The sequence below is a fragment of the Apis cerana genome, linkage group LG8 (assembly GCF_029169275.1).
Source record: "Apis cerana isolate GH-2021 linkage group LG8, AcerK_1.0, whole genome shotgun sequence".
Lineage (NCBI taxonomy): Eukaryota > Metazoa > Arthropoda > Insecta > Hymenoptera > Apidae > Apis > Apis cerana.
Window position 1 is genome coordinate 6,273,137 of NC_083859.1, and position 21,113 is coordinate 6,294,249.

Genomic DNA, 21,113 nt, shown 5'->3' on the forward strand with positions numbered 1-21,113 from the left:
TAGTTGATCGATATTATATTGAAATTTTTAACGAGTAATCGATTTATTTTTCTCGATATTTTTCCATCGATTATATAAAAAATAATGAAATAAGATATATTATCATATTTTTTTAAATTGTTAGAATTTATGAGGTATTTATTATTTTATTTTCAAATTAAGTACTTTAAAAAACAATATTATAATTCACAAGATTCCATTAAAGATCATAATTTATAAATATTACTTATATTTATAATAAAAGATATTTTACTTATATAATAATAAAATTATTTTCATTATATTGTTCGTTAAAATAATAAAATTAATCTACAAATATTTAATAAAAGATTTAAAAATATATTATAATAAAAATTTAATTTATATAGATAAAATATAGATACATACTTTATCTATATAATAATATTCATAAATTAAATAAAAATAAATATTTCTCAATGTATATATGATATGTTAATATCATATAATATATCATGTTTATCAAATAATATCTATAATGCGATATTTAATTTTCGTCAATATTATATACAAATTATCTTTATTTTTATATATTCAATAGAACATAGTAGTTCGTGACTCATGACATAATTTCATTGTGTCAGTCTCTTCCTTGTCCAATTTGCGATATTAGTATATGACGTGTTAAAATTTGGAATCGCTATTTTTTGTGACTCGATAAATATGAGTATAAATGACGGAGAAGTAATTGAATACGAACCTTCGGTTAAAAATGTAATCGAACAACAATCTTTGCGATGGATATTTGTCGGAGGTAAAGGTGGAGTTGGTAAAACGACATGCAGGTATTGTTGTAACCTTTAAAACTCGTTTGTTTATTGTATATCGATCATTATTTTTCTTATATTAATTTTTAGTTGTTCTTTGGCCGTACAATTGTCAAAAGTTAGAGAAAATGTCCTTATTATATCTACTGATCCCGCACATAATATTTCTGATGCATTTGACCAAAAATTTAGTAAAGTTCCGACAAAAGTAAAAGGTTTTGATAATCTTTTTGCTATGGAAATAGATCCAAATGTAGGTATTACCGAATTACCGGAGGAATATTTTGAAAGCGAAGCAGGTATTTTTTAAATCATATTTTTAATTTATATAATTTTTAGTGTAATAAATGAATTTAAATTTATGTCGCACAAAATAGTTTCAGGTGGAGAAGCAATGCGATTAAGTAGAAGTGTAATGCAAGAAATTGTAGGAGCATTTCCAGGTATAGATGAAGCAATGAGTTATGCAGAAGTAATGAAGTTAGTAATGAATTATTTATTATATAATATATATGTGATATTTGTTTGATAGGCATTTATATTTTTCAGATTGGTTAAGGGAATGAACTTTTCTGTTGTTGTTTTTGATACTGCACCTACTGGTCATACTTTAAGATTATTATCATTTCCACAAGTAGTAGAAAAAGGTTTGGGCAAATTAATGCGTTTAAAAATGAAGATTAGTCCTTTCATTACACAGGTTAGAAAAATTTAAGACAATATATAATTTAAACTAGTAATTTTAATTTCAAATTTAATTACAGATTAGTTCATTATTGGGCATGACAGATTTCAATGTAGATACATTTTGTAATAAAATAGAAGAAATGCTCATTGTTATTAGACAAGTTAATGAACAATTTAAAAATCCTGATCAAACAACATTTGTTTGTGTATGTATAGCAGAATTTTTGTCATTATATGAAACAGAAAGACTTGTACAGGAATTAACAAAATGTGGTATAGATACTCATAACATTATAGTAAATCAATTATTGTTCTTGAAAGAAGGAGATATGCCATGTAGACTTTGTCTTGCTAGGCATAAAATACAAGATAAATATTTAGAACAGGTAATTTAAAATATTGTAATTTAATATAATTTGAAATTTTAGAAATTAATAAGCTTTTTTTTTAGATAATGGATCTTTATGAGGATTTTCATATTACCCGACTTCCTTTATTAGAAAGAGAAGTTCGAGGAGTTCAACAGGTTAAAGAATTTTCTGAAAATCTTATTAAGCCTTATAAGCCTTAACGCTTATATGATTAATCTTTCATAATTTTAATATATAATCAAAAATTCTTTAAATTAAACAAATTTTATACATATGATAAAAATCATATAAAAAAAAATGTTTTTATTTATAATATTTAACAAGGATATTTTATCTTTGCATTATTAAAAGTTTCAGTTGATGTATTAAATATATTAAACATTACTTGATTAATTATATTATTGTATTTTTACTTATTTTTTTTTTATTACCATCAATTTGATTAAGTACTTATAAGAAAATATATAAATTTAATAGAATTTCTTATAAGAATGACAAAAATATTATTTAATAATTTTAAGTTTTTTTCCAACATGTATAAATGCATTTACAGCTTGTTTTATATCATCTTGCAAATGTGCAGCACTAATCTGAACGCGTATTCGTGCTTTATTTTTTGGTACAACAGGATAATTAAAAGCAATAACATAAATTCCTTGTTCTGTAAAAAATAAATTATTATATAATTATTATATAACACATATTAACAAAAATTTATATATAAATTTTAAACATATACAAAATACAAATTATAAAATATATCATAAATATTTACCAATCATCTTATTAGCAAATTCATTAGCCAACTTTTCATCACCTATCATAACAGGACAGATAGGATGATTATCACCACTAATTGTAAAACCTGCTGTTTTCATATTATTTCTAAATAGATTAGTATTATTTTTTAAACGATTTAGGAGTTCTGTGGAATTTGTTATTAGATCCATGACCTATATAATATTTAAAAAACAATAATTTAAAATTAAATTTTATTAATATATTAATATAATATATAATAAATTAATATAAAAATATTATTTTTTTAAATATCTTCCTTATTGTTATCTATAAATTTAAGTAAAATTATCATATTTTTAATATGTAATAAATACCTTACTTGCTGATGCAACTACAGGAGGAGGCAATGAATTTGAAAATAAATATGGTCTGCTACGTTGTTTTAATAAATTAATTAATTCTTTTTTACCAGTTGTATAACCACCTGCTGCTCCACCAAGAGCTTTGCCTAATGTGGAATTAATTATATCAACAGTTCCCAATTGATTAAAATAATCTTCTGTACCTCTACAAAGAAATTATTAAATAATATTAAATATTAAAATAGACTTTATTAGATCAAATTAAATTAAATTAATTGATTAAAAATGTAATTTTTGATTATTGTTAATATATTATTACTTTTAGCTTTTTTTTTGAAAAAGATTTTAATCATAAGATTTAAAAAGATAATAATTTATATTTATAGAAGAAAAAGCAATTGTTTATTAATTATAAATCAATATAATATATGTAAAAATAGTTACCTTCCCGTTTTTCCAAAAAATCCAGTAGCATGACAATCATCCACAAAAGTAAGAGCATTATATTTCTTTGCAAGTTCTAATATTTTTGGTAATGGTGTGACAGTACCATCCATAGAAAAGACACCATCAGTTGCAATTAGTCGTAAACGTGAAGACATACTTTCTTGTAGTTTATTTTCTAAATCCACCATGTTTCTATGTTTGTACCTTCATAAATGTTATATATTTTTACATAAATAAAAAATATAAAATACAATAACTTTATACATAAAATATATGCTTTATATACCTATATTTTTTTGCTTTACATAATCTAATACCATCAATAATGGAAGCATGATTAAGTTCGTCACTTAAAATAGTATCTTCAGATGTTAAAAATGTTTCAAATAGCCCAGCATTTGCATCAAAACAAGATGCATAAAGAATAGTATCTTCTCTATTATGAAATTGAGCAATTTTTTTTTCTAATTCTACATGAATTGTTTGCGTACCACATATAAATCTTACAGAACTTAAACCTGCTCCATATTTATCTAGTGCAACTTTAGCAGCAGAAATGACTTCTTTATTGTCCTAAATTTCAAAAATAAAAATTTGATATATTAATATGAAAATATATAAAAAATAATTTTATATAATACTTACTGATAAACCTAAATAATTATTTGCGCAAAAATTTAGAGCTTCTGTACCATTTGCCAGTATGATTCGTGTTCGTTGAGGCGAAGCAATTATTCGTTCTTTTTTCCAAATACCAGTTGCTTTTATAACTTTTAATTCTGGTATTATACACTCTGTCAAAAGACTCATAAATCTTTTTAATATCCATTTATTTCTAAATTTTAAATCTGTAAAAATGAACATTTAAAATTAATATTTAATATTATCAAATATTGTTTTAAAATCTAATAAAAATAAAATACTTTTCTCAAAAATAGAATTCATATTTTGATATACTTTATACTTTGTGATATCTATATTGAATGATATCTGATTCTGAATAACTGAAACTATAATAAACGAGTCAAACCTGTTAGGTGCATAGTAATTTTCAAACTTTACATATTTTTATTTCATATAAAATGATACATAACATTTTATATTGAAAAAAATATGCTGAAAAATATATTAAATAAAATTTAATAAAATGAGTTAATACTTACTTTTAATATTTAAATGTAAAAAAATAAAAACCAATAATTATTTTTATCATATTTATTTTACAAGCTTTTTACATTTCGTCCCTATAATTGCATTAAATAATAAATCAATAATATTTGTTATTTTAGCATTCAAATAGTCTCTAAATTTTCTTGCCTTATCTAAGTAACATGTTTGTAATACTAATATTTGGCAAATATTCATTCATATTTTCTAACAAGAAAAATTTTAAAAACATTTGTTTTGTTACATAACACTATCTGTATAGAATTAATTTAATTTATATATATATTCAATATGATAATAAGAATACTATACACTATTGTAGATATGATGATTATCATTAAACAAACTATTTGCATTTAATTAAAACTAGCATTCTAGTGTTCTATACATAACTTGGAATTATTATTTTTATCATTAAATACATTAAACATTCTGTATTTGCTAAAATTTGCCAGTCTTTTGAGTTATAAATTGCATTTTGAAGTCTCACTATTTGGTCTGTTATTACTTGGTCTTGATTATTATTATTCTTATATAATAATTTATTTTAAAACGAAAAGTTTTTTCTGAATAACTTTGCTTTATGCATTATTTTTATTCAAGAAAATATATATATGAACGAAAATTCATGTTGAAATTAGGAACTATATAATATTTACAGATTTAAGATACAACATATAGATGATTTTTAATTCAAGATTAATATGAGCAAAAATTAATGTATATAGTTTTGTTTTATACTTATACTTATTATATTATATATTAAATTCATTAAAAAATATTTAGCGAATTTTACAATATAACAGAAAACATTGAAATATTAATGTAATTTCATGACGATTTGTTCTTTATGGAAAAACGGGTTGCCAAAAAATATGCCCGTGGGAAATTGTGCACAATTACATAAATAATTCCCAGATATATAATTATGGCAATTGTAAGAAAAAGATCGAATACAGCTGGTTTTACACTGGAATATAATAAATTATATTATCTTATATTTAAAATATAAGTAAATATACATATATATCATATATAAAAGAATATATAAATAATAACTGAATAATAAAATGAATGAAATTACAAAATTTACCTGTATACATTTAATATTGCTTTTGTAACATCATAAAATACAAATTCTGGATCTTGTTTATCAGGACTATGAAAAGTAATTTTAACATCTCCAAGATATCTAATCATTGCTTCTCTCAATGTGTTAACTAATATATTATTTTTATCTGCCAATAATGGAGCAGCTCTTGGTTGCGACGCTAAATAACTAAACCATAAAGATAATGATTCCTTAGAAACATCCTAAAAAAGTAAAATGTACTAAATAAAATATTAATTTATTTTCTTATTGCTTAAACAAAAAATATTGCTTAAACAAAAAATACCAGGGGATTGATGAAAATTTGACTGGAACTTAAATTGTACATATGTCTTGCTAATGCTTCTGCAATTACTTGAGTATGTTTATATAATTTATCTATTTGTTTCGTTTGAATCACATCTAAAATTGTTGTTCTAATTGGATCTTCATGACTTTTTAAAGTAGATAAAGTTGTAGCTGGTAATCTACGAATGCTGTATCTTTCATGTTCCCAAGCTAACGTTTCTTCAGCTAAATTAATTTTTTTATGTACACCTTCAACAGTAGTGATATTTAATAACTCAGATACAGTTTTAAGTTCTTTGTAAAAAAGACCACCTGTAGAATTTTCTTTAGGTGGTTTTGACACATGCACATAAAAATTATCACTAGTAGATACTGTGTCAAGACAAATGACATAAGCTGCATCCTAATATATTAAAAAAAAATAATAATAATATTATATCATATTTCTATTTAAAAATATTATAAAAGAAATATAATAGAAGTACTTAAACATTAGGAAATATAATATACAATACTTGTATTATTGAGCCTTCAAGTCCATCTAATTGATCTTCTAACCATTTTTTGCTACCTTGATAATTAAGTTTACCAGCACCAGTCACAATAAAAACAAGATTATATTGTGGTCTTGATCTACTAGTAGAATATAAAATAGAAAACAATCGTGCTATTTCTAATAACATTGCTACACCAGATGCATTGCTATCTGCTCCAAAAGACATTTCCTATATATTGAAAATAACATATACATAAACATCTTATTTTCAAAATTATATTATATTAATAATTACATATGTAAAAAATTTATATTAATAGTTTACGTACAGGTGCAATACCAGCACTATCATAATGTGTTACTAAGGCTATAGTTGGTAATTTTTCTTCAGCTCCATTACCAGTTAATTTTCCATGCAAAGTAGCTATTTTAACATCTGTTTTAGCTAATGCTTGCCCAGTTGCTACAACTACTTGATAACCACTAGCAGATATAGAATTGAACATTGCTTCAGCTGCAGAATTAGCTTTTTCATCAGTAATAAAACCATTAGAAAGATCATCTAAGATTGCTTGTAAATCTGGATGCCAAGAAGTGAAATATACTGGAATTGTTGTTTCTGGTCCAAACAGCATAGATTCTTCTAGATTCATAATATGCTATAAATAAAAAAATAATAAATAAATAAACAAATGCAAAGCTATGAAAATTTGATTTCATTGATCTTATTAAAATTTATGAAAAATAAGTTTAATTAACCTGTTTTTCCTCCAATGTTAATTCAGTAAGTTTTTCTGGTAAAATTACTATCAAAGCTCCAGCTTTATGTTTAATAGAATGAAATAAGCTAGGAGTAAGACTTAAAACTTTTGTAACTACACAGTGCCTAGATGTGCTCCATCCGGTAAGAGATCTTGCTTCCAGAGAAATAGGAGCATTACGACAACCTGTATATAATTATGAAAATTATATAAATTAAGCATCAATAAAATCATAATGAAATGAAAATAAAAAAACACTATTTCTTTACCGTGTGGTACACCATGCAAGTCATACTGGTGCATTCGGTATACGGGAAATTCATGAGATGCTGCAACTGGGTTAACTGGAGAAATAATAATAAAAATTGGTAGAATAATTAATAAATAATATGGCAAATATCCTCGACATAATTCAGCAAAACCATCACATTCTTCTAACCACATATTTCTCTTTGATTTTACTTAAATATATTTAACAGTGTAAAAATGTAATCCTTAATTATTCTTATTGACCTATCACCACGCGATAATCCATTCTTTAACTAGTAGCGCCATCTCTTCAAAAAATGCTTAAATTTATCATACATTGTTACCGATAACGAAGTGAATTTGTTAATAGCTTTTAATATTATATCTTTGAGAACACTGAAATTTCTTTATACATTTTCTATCTCGTTCGTGTCGTATCAAAAGTAGTTAAATAAAATTGAGTTTTTGCAGTTTTTAATTATCATTTATCATGGTGGAATGATATTTTATATTATTATATTAAAAAATGCAATTTTTATGTATATTGTGGATTGTAAATTATCTTTAAATAATAAATTTTTGTAAATAAAATATTAAATAATAACATATAACTATGGGTGATAAAAGACAACAAAATTTATCGGTATGTATTCAAATATTAATATATATTTATAATGATTTTTTATTATATATATATTTAGAGGAAGATGATTTAAATTTAATATTGAAAATTTTTAATTTTATAATTTTTTAGTTTACATATAAAATCATATTATTAAAATAAATTTTTATTTAATATTTTATTCAAAAAAACTATTAAATATTAAAGATAAAATTTAAAATAAATATTAAAATAAATTTAAAACAAAATTTAAAATACTCTATTTTTCTTTCTTTCTTAATTTATTTTTAAATTACAAAATAAGAGTTTTATTTTATAGAAAGAAGAAATAGCAAAACAATTTATGCTACCAGAAAGAAAAAGTAAAATTGCTACATTATTAAAACAGGATGGTCAAGCATATTGTATTTGCAGAAGTTCTGATAGTTCACGTTTTATGATGTAAGATATAAATATTATGATATAAATTACTTATATTTTTTTATTGAAGTTGAATAAAATTTATATGAATTTTTAGAGGATGTGATGCATGTGAAGAATGGTATCATGGTGATTGCATAAACATAACAGAAAAAGATGCTAAGCATATAAAACAATTCTTTTGTATTGTAAGAATGTTGTATTTTTTTATAATTTAATTTGTGTTCAAATGTTATATTAATTAAATGTAATTTTAGCGCTGCAGAGATGAAGATCCCACTCTAATAACACGTTATAAACCTCGACGAACTGAACCAGAAGATCGTAAATATAAGAAACATAAAGAGAAAGAAAGAGGACATAGATATGAATATGATGCACCTTGGGATCCTATAACAGTAAAAAAATCATCAAAACGTTGTGGAGAATGTACAGGTTGTTTAAGAACTGAAAATTGTGGAAAATGTGATGCATGCAGGTAATCTCAATATTAATAGATAATAATGTAAATAAAATAATTTGAAATTTTTTTTTTTTTTTACTGATTATTATTTAATCTTTAGACATTTGAAAAAATTTGGACCTTCAGTTAGATTAAAACTTAGATGTATACAAAGAACTTGTAGAGTATTAGGGGATCCTTTGAAACCATCAAAAAATTTCAATAAAAGTTCTAAATTTATCAAAAAACGAAAAAGAGATTCTAGCAATGAAAGGAATGAGCTTTTGGAAGTACCAAGACATTGTTATGGACCTGCTTGTACAAAGCAGTCTCGACCAGGTAGTAAATACTGCTCTGATGAATGTGGATTGAAATTAGCGACTAACAGAATTTACCAAGTATTGCCTCAACGGATACAAGAATGGTCATTGACACCATGTATTGCGGAGCAAAATAATAGAAGACAATTAGAAACAGTTAGGAAACAACAACAAGATGTACGAAGAATACTTCAGGAGTTAGATAAAAGACATTCAGAGTTGGATAGAATCGTTGAACGTGCAAAACATGCAACAATTGATCCTCAGACTGAAGTAGATGATAATGATGATACGGAAATGAGCATGTATTGTATTACTTGTGGTCATGAAATTCATTCGAGAACTGCTATTAAGCATATGGAAAAATGCTTCAATAAGGTAATAATTTGAAATATATACAATTCTTTAGTCATTTTATTAAAGATTAAATCGAATACATTTATTTTTTTAGTATGAATCTCAAGCTTCTTTTGGTTCAATCTTCAAAACTCGTATTGAAGGACAAGTAATGTTCTGTGATTTTTACAATCCTGCAAATCGAACTTACTGTAAGAGATTAAGAGTTCTTTGTCCTGAACACTGTAAAGATCCAAAAATTAGTGAAACTGAAGTTTGTGGTTGTCCATTAGTTACAAATGTATTTGATATGACTGGCGAATTCTGTCGAGCACCAAAAAAAAGTTGTGTAAAGCATTATGTTTGGGAAAAATTAAGGCGAGCAGAAATTGATATGGAGAGGGTGAGACAGTGGTTAAAAATAGACGAATTAGTTGAACAAGAGAGACAAATAAGAGCAAATATGGCTACACGTGCTGGTGTTTTAGCTTTAATGCTTCATTCTACATATAATCATGAATTAATGGAACAAATGACACAAGAACAAAATAGGGAACAATTAGAAGCTATGGAAGAGGAACTACAGCGAAGATATGGCTTGCTTCAAAAAGAGCAAACTATAGAACAATGATTATTTTTATCAACGGTAACTATGTCGAATTTTTTAACATATCTTTTAACGTGTTCAATACTATATTTACATCAATATATTATGTATTAGTGACATAGTAAAAATTAAAAATTTAATGGATAATGTCCGTGTTAGAAATGATTTTATTATAATAAATTATGAATTTGTAAAATAAATATTATTAAGAATTGTAAAAATATCTCTTTTTAATGAATTACAAAATATGACTAGTTAATTCTTGAAATTTAGTTATAAAAGAATTGTATAATGAAAAAAAGATTCATAGATTAAAAACATTAGAAATATAAAATTGAGATATTATCTTGTGAAATTTTTACTATAGTAATATAATTATTTCATTTACTAATGATTTACAAATTTGAAAAGGGCATTATAAAAAAAAAATTGCGAAAAATAGCAAAAATTGTTTTTGGCTCGACTTTGTATAATTATGTATTTTTCTTTATTTATAACGTTCAATTAAACTTTTGTAAATTCAAATTTATAATATAATTTTTCAGTATCTATTTTAGTGTTCACAATATATCATTTCACATTATATGACTGCACATGTGAAATAAATCAGTAACTCGTTATATGAAACATAATTCCAACATTTCTAAAATTTACCACACTTTAACTTCAATAAATATATTACTTGCTTAATTTTAACCAGTTAAGTTCCGACTCGTCGCTAGAAAGGATACTCTCTCAAAATATTTTTGAATTACAATAAATTCCAATCATAACACAAAATATTATATGTTCTGATACAGTACAATCTTTCAGTTTTATACTGTATATACATATAAATATATATGTATATTTTGAATATCTATAATGACACACATATATTTTCTGTGTGTAGTGTGTGTATGTGTGCGCGCACGCGCGCGCGTGTGTGTACATTATTTTTACTGTATCTTTTTTGTTTGGTATGTTTTGAGGCAAACTGTGAGAACTAAAATGCACACTCTCACTTCCCCTTTGTATTAATATTAATATAATCCATTGACAATGGAATAAACTTGAATATTTTCAAAAATATTTGGGATGAAACTCTATGAAAAACTAGCTTAATATATTTAATGTATATCAAATATTGCACTCAATATATTTGCAAAAAAAACAATCTGTATAATTTCTAGGACTCTTATTTGAAAACAAAGACTTATTTACCAAAATTTAATCCTTTAATTTCTTTTGTCATTTTCCTCGTTTAGCAGTAAATTAATATTATAACACAATGTCTTTTCATTAATTTCCAGCATAACTTCTGTTTTAACAAGTTTGAATTAATCATAATTTTTATCCATTTTCTTTTTCTTTTACATATAAAGACATGCACGCTTTTAATAAACTTATTCGCAAACTAAATGTGCATTTCTGACACGCTGTCATTATCTGCCACCGGCTTTCATAATTGGCGAAGCGTCGATCGATAGCCCGGAAATCCAGTAAAATGGTGGAAATATAAGTACTTAATGTACGTTTTTATAATTTTTCGGCTCTGAGCGCGTGCATGACACAGCTAAGATTTTAAGTATTTATTATTTATAAACGACGAGACACAACTAAGCTGCCGAAAAAATCATCTTTTCCACTAGCTTATAATATATATTTTTTTAAATATTTTTTTCTTTTCTGTCTTTCTAATTACTCTTGACGATCGTCGAGACTTGGTCCCAACCGCAATGATGAGTTTTCTCGTGTCACTCTGGATCCACTAATAACGATCGATCATCGATTCGAAATCCCACCGTTTCTCACTTCTCATGATGAAAATTATATATTTTTTTAAAGTTTTTATGAAATTATATATTTAATTTTACAACACATTTGAATTAAAATCAAATAAAATCTTTTCAGATACTAAAAAATAATCCTTTCAAATATATTATATGATAAATTCATTGTTTTAATTCAAAAATCAATAATTTTAAATGATATATAAATCTTGAATTTTTAGTATTCTTCGATTTTTTTATGCTTTTTTGAATCTTTCTAAAATTAATCATAAAGCTTGTAAAAAATAAATTTTGTTTTTTCCGATATTTTCTAATTATTGTTTATTTTTTAAAAACATTGAAAATAATTGCCGGTTATTTCAAAATTAATACAATTATATTTCATTATTGATAATCTATTTTCAAAAATCAATAATATATCATGAACATGAAAACGGCGGGAAGGATGCAGAGAATGATGATTGCTTAATGGTTGCAAAGATAATGACGAAGGCGCGACAGTGTCGACAAGATTAAACGTTTATAGAGGTTATCCTTTCTTTATATATATCTCGTAAGTAATGTTGTACTTTAATTATTGAAATAAACGACAAGATCTCTAAACAACGGAGCGAGAATAAACGTCGCTAGGTGTGTAAAATATAATTATTCGATAGATCCGCATAGTTTTAAATACAAGTTTCGACGCGTCTAAAGTAGCACTTTTTCTTAACTTTTTTTTTGTTTTTTTTTTGTTTTTTTTTTTTGTTTTTTTTTTTCAAGAAAATTCGTCACGGGTTTACAGAATTCCCTTTTCCTCCTTCACGAAGAAATTCGTCGCTGCTTCGAGCGCGATATCGATCGATCCAGCAGTAAGATATTGCAGCGCGTATCGATCACTGATATCGATCTCCAATTCATTTTACATTGTTCGCTTTTTTCTTTTGTTTATTGCTTATAGTACAAGGACGCGATTAACGCTCTTTAATTACATCATTAGATGCGAAATCAATCTTTCTGACAACATGAGTCGAGTTTTTCCAACTTTTTTTCTCCTAATGTTTGTAATATCTTTCCCAAAATATTTAATTGCCAAGTTGTGAGAAAGTTTTAATAAGTTACTAAGTGTGTGTGTGTATATATATATATACACACATATATACACATATAAGATTAAGAGAAAAAAAATAGAAAAAAGAGGAAAATCTCGATACATGAAGTTGGAAAGATATGACATGATTATCGAACAATGACAGAGCGTAAAACAAAAAGAAATTGCAATATATGTTAAATGCCAGTACGAAAGTGTCAACATCCGGCGTCTCAATATCGCAGGCAGTGGCACGTTTCGATTATACGACAGATCGGATACCAGATTGTGAAAACAGAATGTTTGTGGCTATGCAATTATCGACAGAAATTATTTGACCAGATGTGAAAATATTCAGTATATATATTTTTTATTATTATATCAAAACAAGCAAATGGTACGATATTAATAAGCACGTACCAATTACTTTCTAATTCGAAATTTTTTGTCTGCGCATGTGCCACAAATCTTTTTCTCGAACAAGATTAATTCTTTCGCAACTGTTCGGTCAATTTATTATAAACTCGATATTCAATTGCTATCATCATCATCATCATCATCATCATCCGCATTGTTGTTGTTGCTGTTGTTGTTATTATTATTATTATTATTATTATAGTTATTATTATCATTATCATTATCATTATTATTATTATTATTAATATTAGTATTAATATTATTATTCTTATTGTTATTATTATTATTTATATATTATATTATATATTATTATTACTGTTATTGTTATTTTTTATAATTATTATTATTATCGTTATTATCATTATCATCATCATCATCATTATCATTATTGTTATTATTATTATTTATGTATTATATTATTATATATTATTACTATTATCATTATTTATTATTATTATTTATATATTATATTATTACATATTATTATTACTATTATCATTATTTATTATTATTATTATTATTATTATTATTATTATTATTATTATTATTATTATTATTATTATTGATTCAACAAGGACAGAAGACAACGGTTAACAATAAATTCTGTGTAAGAATATTTAAATGCCGCAAAAGGATTAACCTTGCAATCTGGGAATACCGATGAACAATTTAATCAGGGATGAGGACGCTGATTCCGATTTTTAAATTTAAAAGAAATTAGTATCGCGATTTCGGAAATCGCATCCTCTGTCACCATTTTTTCTAATTCTCTAGTAAAGCGATGAAATTTACTTTATAAGAATACATAGTTCGTCTAGAGACTATAGTGTGGTTGTAAATTATTGTATCTATTGACAATACAATTGATGCCATAATTTTCATTATTAATGATATTCGATACTTAAAAACATCTGTAACTTTTCATTCGGTTGATTTTACAACCTCGTTATATCTCTGGATGGACTATATAAATATTTTATGATTATTTATCTAGATTTTTCAAAAAAAGAAATTGGATTATTCGATCGATCTATAGGACCATTTTTGTCATTATAATCAACTTAACTTGTATTGATGCCTTTGCTTTATAAAAATCTCTTTGCTTTTTTAAAAACATTGAAAGATACAATACTGTAAAAAAGAAATAAATTATTTTTTATATCAATTATAATTCATAAAAAAAAAATTGTGAGCACGATATGGTCCTATAAATCAATGACTGATCAAAAATCAAAATATCATAAGATATGTATGTATATATAGATATACATACATGCATACATACATACATACATACATACATACATACATCATACATACATACATACATACATACATACATACATAAATATATACGTGACATCATGTCTCTATATATGCATATGTAGGTATATATATATACAGACATACATATATATTATATTTACACTAGACGGCTCGATCTCGTTATAAGATTAATAATCAGTTCAAAATACGAGATGAAAAATGACGTTACGGATCGGTGCAATATCATACCGCTACATAAACGATTTTCCACTTTTATGTTAAACTAATCCACACATTTTATTTTTTCTCTTCTTCTTCGTTTTTCCATCTTCTTTATTCTTGCTCGTAGCAACGTCGAAAGAAAACACAAAGAGTACAGAGACGTCCCCGGGGCAGAGTGGCCGATTTTACAAGGATTCGCACCGGTGACGATCGTCGCGAGGTATATACAAGGACAGTTTATTTTTTTTTGTTCTCTCCAACTTTGACGCTACAAGAATTCAACTATATTTTTCAAGATCGGCTTTAAGTGAACTGACGCACGAGAACAGCTTTTATAGCAGAATAAGCTGATCATGGCGGCATTTTTTTTTTTTTAATCTTCTCATACTTTGATCTCCATGAGGAATCGTTCTCATGGAATCATTCCTTTTCTCCCTCTCTATTACTCTTGTAACACGATTATCCGATAACATCGATTTATCGAGAGAGGAAAAGCGCATTTCATTACATTTTTATTAGTTTTCACTCTCTTCTATTTTGGCTATCGAAACTATCAATTTCTTTTTTTTTTTTTTTCGTTCTTTGCTTTCCGCACAATATTATTTTGTACACTCTACACAATCTTAAATAGACGCGAAATGCGTTTAAATATAGAGTACAGAGAGTAAGAACAATCGGAGCTTAAAAAGGTGCTTAATGCAATTTAGGGACGGGACGAGAGTGACGAATCGAGTTTCATTTTTTTTTTTTTCTATTTTTTATCTCGTTTTTTTTTCTTAATTCATTCGGATGATCGGTGCGATCTCGACGGCGGACAGAAGAAACGTAAAACATATAATACATAGCGAGGATGACAATGGGGTGAGAAAACGGCAATAACGAGAACGGTGGTACCGAGCATACAGAAACTTCGATAACAGCAAGGTATCGATAACCTGTATGTATGTGTTCGTGTATGTATGTGTTATTTTTTTAAATTTCTTTTTACTTTACTCAATTTTTTTTTTCTTTTTTTTTTTCTAAAATATTCGATGTCCACTGTAACAATGATCGTGACCGTAACGAACCACGATCGACGCTCGTTTTTCGTAATCCAGTTTTGTTTCTAATTTCCTGCTTCTATACTTATTTCAAAATTAATTTGATACATCGTGGGCAATCATTCATGAGACGCGATCGTGCCTATCAAAGTCTGCGTGAAATTAGTAGCAGTTTTATTTATTTTCTTTTTTTTTTTTTTAATATTTCCATAAAATATGTTGTTTTCTTTTCTTTTCTTTGTGCATCTTTAAGCTCTGAGTAAAAAATCAAAAAGACAAATAAAAGGGAAGAATGAGAAGAAAAAAGGAAAGAAAAGGAGGGGGAGAGGAGAGAAAGAGAAAGAGAAAGAGAGAGAGAGAGAGATGCGCGCATAATTAATTTTAGATAATGAAAAAAGTAAAGATAATGAAATAATTGTTGAAAAAAATTAGGTTTAAATGAAATTGCACACTCAGAATAATAGAAATAAATAATAAAAAAGGGAGAAATGAAACGAAGTCAAAATGAAAATTTATAAATATAATAATAATAATAATAAAATAATCGAGATAAATCGAAGAAAAAGATTAGAAATCAAAATGATGCACGTGATTAATATGATGAGATCGATATTACAATGACAGCAAGGATGACGATAGTGTTGGCGATAATGGCATTGTTGTATACATATACATATATATGTGTGTGTACCATTTACAGATATCCACAAGAACAGCGCGTCTTTATAACTGGCAGTGTAAGGCATAGAGTGCTTAAGACTAGAATACGGTGCATGTAAATAGGCCTTTAAAAGCCTTTTCATTATTTCTTCTCTCTTCCAAAATTAAGTCCTATGTTTTACCTTATGAAAAAATCTGTTCGTATGAACGCAACGACGAATTAACGAGCTCCCGTGTCTCGAGCGCACATAAAAATGAAATCACTTTATCGTCGCTCTATACAGGGAAAAATCCGCATTTATCTTTTTTTCACGTTTCGCGTTTTCTTTTTTTTTTTCTTTACTTTTTTTTATTTTTTTTATTTTTTATTTTTTATTTTTTTACATCAGCACACACACATTAAACGAATTTCAGAAAGCTACATATACATATTTCAAATGAATATATATACATATATATATACATATATGTACACACAAATATATTGATTGAGTATACATATAAATATATACACGTATATTGGCTACTGACTTCATGGAGACTTAGTAAACACGCGTCACGTTTTTTATTTCTTATCTCATTTTTCCTTTTATTTGGCAGCGATTCCCGTATATAGTTATTTTTGGTTTAGTTAAAAAAGTATAACGTATTATATTCGGCTTGAAATAATACTTATTATCGGCGTTACGATAATAATTAGAATCCGATAACATGAATACTGGTTCCATCAACATAAAAGTTCTATCCCTCTAGCGACGTACACGATTATCGATCCGTGCTGTCGAAGATCGAAACGCAATCGATCAGCATCGGATAATGGAGATGTATCGATATATCGATCAGAATCTCGACCGATGGTCGACATGCACGCTTCGTTCTCGATCGAAATCGATAGGTCCTGAGAATAATTACAGTATAGCCACGTAATATAGAATGAGAGAAAACAATTTTTAAACAATTTATACAAAAAAAGCTAAAATACGAAAAAGAAAAAAAATGATATATATATATCAAATTCGTGATGATTTTAATATAATAGAACCAGATAAATCTTCTTATATTTTTGTATGTATACATATATGTATATTTTTTTGGCGAGCAATGAACATAAAAAAAGTGTCTCGTCGAAAAAACATATTTGATGATTTTTTTTTCCGTAGTTATATATTTATTACTAAAAATACATGCGGATTTTATATTGTGGCATAATTAACGTCTTTACTATCAGGATCTTCGTATCGACTTAAGCGTAATTAGTGGCAATGTCGTGGCATTCATTTTTCTTTTAATTCTTTTTATTTCTTTTTTTTTAGTACTGTCGTTAAATACTCTCTCCGTTAGTCCCCCCATCCTCTTCCTTTTTTTTTTAATTACGCGAAGGTAGCAAAGAAGAATCAGTATGACAAATTTTTCTCTCATCTCGTTTCTCTTGTAATTTTTCTTTATCCTTCATCAAATCTCATTTTACACGCGAAGTAAGGCTAAAAAACAATGCGCAATTCTTTTTAATATTTTTTTCTTTTTTTTTTTTTTGACTTTGTTTTTTTGTAAGGCACCCCCAGTGCTGAGTATATTCACGGAAGTATTTAGCAATACAAACTAGTGACTAGATCATTTTTAAGTCACGCGAGAAGAGCGAGTACGAGAAACAAGGATAGACAGATAAATAGTTAAATAGATAGATAGGTAGATATATAGGTAGATAGGTAGATTGAGATGTCAGAAAGAGAAATAAGAAAGAACATAGAAAGGAGAAAGCAGGGAAAAGAAAAAATAGTTTAGTGTAGCAAGTATTGTGCGAGGTAGAAGTAGACTAAAAAGATAGAAAATAAAATTAGAAAGAGAAATAACATGGCAGTAAAATGTCGCGAAAAGAAGTCAATGAACGGTGAATAGAACGGTGGAGACATTGAAAAAAGTCAAAAAAAAAAAAAAATATATATATATACAGCATTAAATTAAAAAATAAATGAAAATATGATTTTAAGTAAATCCCGTGTCATAACAATGAAAATAATTTTCTCATTAATAATTTTAATTGTTTTTGTTCTTTCTTTGCTTTCTCCACCTCTGTTACAATTTAAAATTATCATTTAAAATTAAAAAAAATTATAAATAAAAGAATCTTTGGCGAGGAAAAAGATAGATATGCAAAGAGCGGGGGAAACAAGGACAGAAAAAAAAGGAAACGTAAGTAACAACAGAGGAAAGGCAGTGGTGCGTTACTTTGGTATCTTATAATTGGTGTTTCGCACGGATAAGTTAAGATATCCGCGGCGATGTCTCGTGGGCAGAAGGCCATCATCATTATTTCTATCTTTCTTCCCTTTCTCTTTTTTTCTCTCCTCCTTCTGAACACGCTATGACCGACATGCGATTCAATCGTCCGTTTCCACTATCGACTATCAATAACAAAACACAAAGAGAGAAAATGACGAGGACCTAACTCGCATCATGATTAATATTTCTTTTTTCTTTCTTTTTTTAGGAATACGATCCCCTTTTTATATTCTCGTTCAGGAGAATCAATATATATGGTTCTTATTTTTTTGTCCTTTCCTCCGAACGCGCTGGCCACGAGATAAACAAGGATGAAGATGACTTCTTTTTCGTGTTTACATATCGTCAGAGAGGATCGAACGTAACACAGCTTGATAAACATATCGCTGCTGACCCCGCCATTCTTCTCCCATTCTAAACAGCGGTCTCGGTATGACTGTGACTTGACAATCTTTCCACGTCTATCTCGGGTATGGTCAGTTCGTCTGGGTTGTTATCGGCGTATTCAATGCTGCTCGTTTGCGAGAGCCGCTTGCTTAAGGACGACTGTTTTCTCAGTACCTCCGCCAATGTAGTGCTGCTGTGCTCGCTCGTGTAGCGTGCGTCTAGGCCCTGCCGAAATGCGTTCACTACGCGGATCTGTAATCGGAAATCTTTCTGTAAATGCAGAGTTTTCATGTCCTTGGCTATGCCATGAGCTTTGGGAGAAATACACTGTTAGATAGATCCAGTTAATTAAGTAATTGAGGTTGATCTTTTATCCTATTGTATCTCATCGACATCTTTTTATTTTATTTAATTATTAAATATTATCTTTATCTAATATTTTTGTTTAAATATGAATAAATAATTGTTAGTAGAATTACTATTTTAATAAAATTACTATTTTACTATTTTTACAAATTTCAAAAAATGTCAATGAGAAAATGCATGTGGCTTAAAAGCAACATTGAATGCGCTGAAAAGCATAATTTTTTAATAAGTTAAAGGAACAAATAGTTTTTTAATACTCTCTTTAACGGATACAATGATCAACCTCCGTAAAACAGATTAGGAAACAGTTATGATGTAGATATAATTATAATTATGTGTATGTATAAAGACAGAAAGCAGCGGCCACACGAATTACTAGAAGAACTAGCGGGGCGTTGATATCCTGCACAGCAAGACAATAATTAGACAATAGAATTTGAAGAACGACGTCAATGATATTTAGAAATTTACAGTTTTTTCTTTAGTAAAAAATTAATCTATATATATATAAAATAGTTTATAATTATTTTTAAACTAGATTTTTTCTTTTTTTTTTAAAAATAATTAATTTTATAAACCATAGACGTCACAACTTCAAATTACTTGCAATGTCACGCAACACTACATGCACCCGTTGATCGCTGGAGTCCTTCACTGGATCTTTCCCACGTATATTTGATAAGATCAATTTTTGCTTCAGATATGCGATCATCGATGCAGGAAGCGGATATGCGACGCTTAAAGCTTATTCACTTTAAGCATAATTTCAATTCTATCTATTAAAAGATTTTCTTTGAAAAAATATAAAAAAAATTTTTGAATTTTTTAGAAATATTTTCAAACAAGCCAACATAACAAATGATACATTATCGACAAAAACACACTACTAAAAATTTACGCGATTAAAAGCTGGTATTACATTCAATATCAAATCTTAAAAGAAAAAAAATTATTAAAATTTCACGCATATACACTTGCATCGTTTGGTGAATTGTAATACAGCGTGACAGATTGCAAACTGCAAAAATTTAGCATGCATTGGCGTAGTATTACGTAACTGATGAACACTGCTATATTTAAATCAGCCAAAAAAATTTACCCCTGTAGAAAAAGAACAACCCCCATCCAAAAATATCTGCGAGATTATTTATATTCTTACTTGTCTTGATATGTACATAAATGTATAGAATATTTCTATAAATATAAATAAATATATAAACACATAATATAATATATATAAAAATATATTATACTATTATATTATATATAAATACAATATAAATATATAAAATATATTATATATATATATATATTCATAAAATAATCAAAAACATATAAAGACTGAATCTCTCTCTTTTTTTCTTCCTTCCTTGCATTTTCATAGAGATGGCAGGAAAATATGTCGCGTTAACTGTATATTTT

General features: G+C 26.7%; 5 protein-coding genes across 24 annotated transcripts in view; 2 read left to right on the forward strand and 3 right to left on the reverse strand.

Moving 5' to 3' along the window:
• Window positions 1–47: 47 nt before the first annotated feature.
• Window positions 48–2,239, forward strand: LOC107992605 (ATPase ASNA1 homolog). Of its 2 annotated transcripts, XM_062078342.1 has the most exons (7): window positions 48–134; window positions 560–803; window positions 876–1,084; window positions 1,163–1,265; window positions 1,335–1,485; window positions 1,550–1,858; window positions 1,924–2,239. In XM_062078342.1, the coding sequence occupies exons 2-7, from the start codon at window positions 682–684 to the stop codon at window positions 2,041–2,043; spliced, it is 1,014 nt and encodes a 337-aa protein (XP_061934326.1). In that variant the 5' UTR covers window positions 48–134; window positions 560–681; the 3' UTR covers window positions 2,044–2,239. The 2 variants fall into 2 exon arrangements, with proteins under 2 accessions (XP_061934326.1, XP_016904084.1); XM_017048595.2 differs by having other exon boundaries at window positions 71–803.
• Window positions 2,229–4,673, reverse strand: LOC107992602 (2-amino-3-ketobutyrate coenzyme A ligase, mitochondrial). 2 transcript variants are annotated; one of them, XM_062078338.1, is made up of 7 exons: window positions 4,557–4,673; window positions 4,039–4,241; window positions 3,680–3,966; window positions 3,391–3,597; window positions 2,959–3,151; window positions 2,619–2,796; window positions 2,229–2,504 (listed from the first exon to the last, which is right to left on the reverse strand). In XM_062078338.1, the coding sequence occupies exons 2-7, from the start codon at window positions 4,201–4,203 to the stop codon at window positions 2,347–2,349; spliced, it is 1,188 nt and encodes a 395-aa protein (XP_061934322.1). In that variant the 5' UTR covers window positions 4,204–4,241; window positions 4,557–4,673; the 3' UTR covers window positions 2,229–2,346. The 2 variants fall into 2 exon arrangements, with proteins under 2 accessions (XP_061934322.1, XP_016904080.1); XM_017048591.2 differs by lacking the exon at window positions 4,557–4,673 and adding an exon at window positions 4,317–4,422.
• LOC107992600 (BOS complex subunit ncln) lies at window positions 4,594–7,776 on the reverse strand. The gene is made up of 7 exons (XM_017048588.3): window positions 7,486–7,776; window positions 7,215–7,402; window positions 6,785–7,114; window positions 6,475–6,684; window positions 5,958–6,362; window positions 5,654–5,874; window positions 4,594–5,530 (listed from the first exon to the last, which is right to left on the reverse strand). Exons 1-7 carry the CDS (start codon window positions 7,658–7,660, stop codon window positions 5,392–5,394), a joined length of 1,668 nt encoding a protein of 555 aa, XP_016904077.1. The 5' UTR covers window positions 7,661–7,776; the 3' UTR covers window positions 4,594–5,391.
• Window positions 7,777–7,859: 83 nt separating this feature from the next.
• On the forward strand, window positions 7,860–10,433 carry LOC107992601 (CXXC-type zinc finger protein 1). The gene is made up of 6 exons (XM_017048590.3): window positions 7,860–8,108; window positions 8,407–8,528; window positions 8,605–8,695; window positions 8,765–8,985; window positions 9,071–9,647; window positions 9,721–10,433. Exons 1-6 carry the CDS (start codon window positions 8,079–8,081, stop codon window positions 10,234–10,236), a joined length of 1,557 nt encoding a protein of 518 aa, XP_016904079.1. The 5' UTR covers window positions 7,860–8,078; the 3' UTR covers window positions 10,237–10,433.
• Window positions 10,434–10,660: 227 nt separating this feature from the next.
• LOC107992595 (plasma membrane calcium-transporting ATPase 2) overlaps window positions 10,661–21,113 on the reverse strand; it is a 71,523-nt gene continuing 61,070 nt past the window's right edge. For all 18 annotated transcript variants that reach the window (XM_062078324.1, XM_062078314.1, XM_062078309.1 and 15 more), the window contains one exon: window positions 10,661–19,577. In XM_062078324.1, coding sequence (XP_061934308.1) covers window positions 19,568–19,577 — 10 coding nt within the window. In that variant the 3' untranslated portion in view covers window positions 10,661–19,567. The remainder of the gene's footprint in view (window positions 19,578–21,113) is intronic.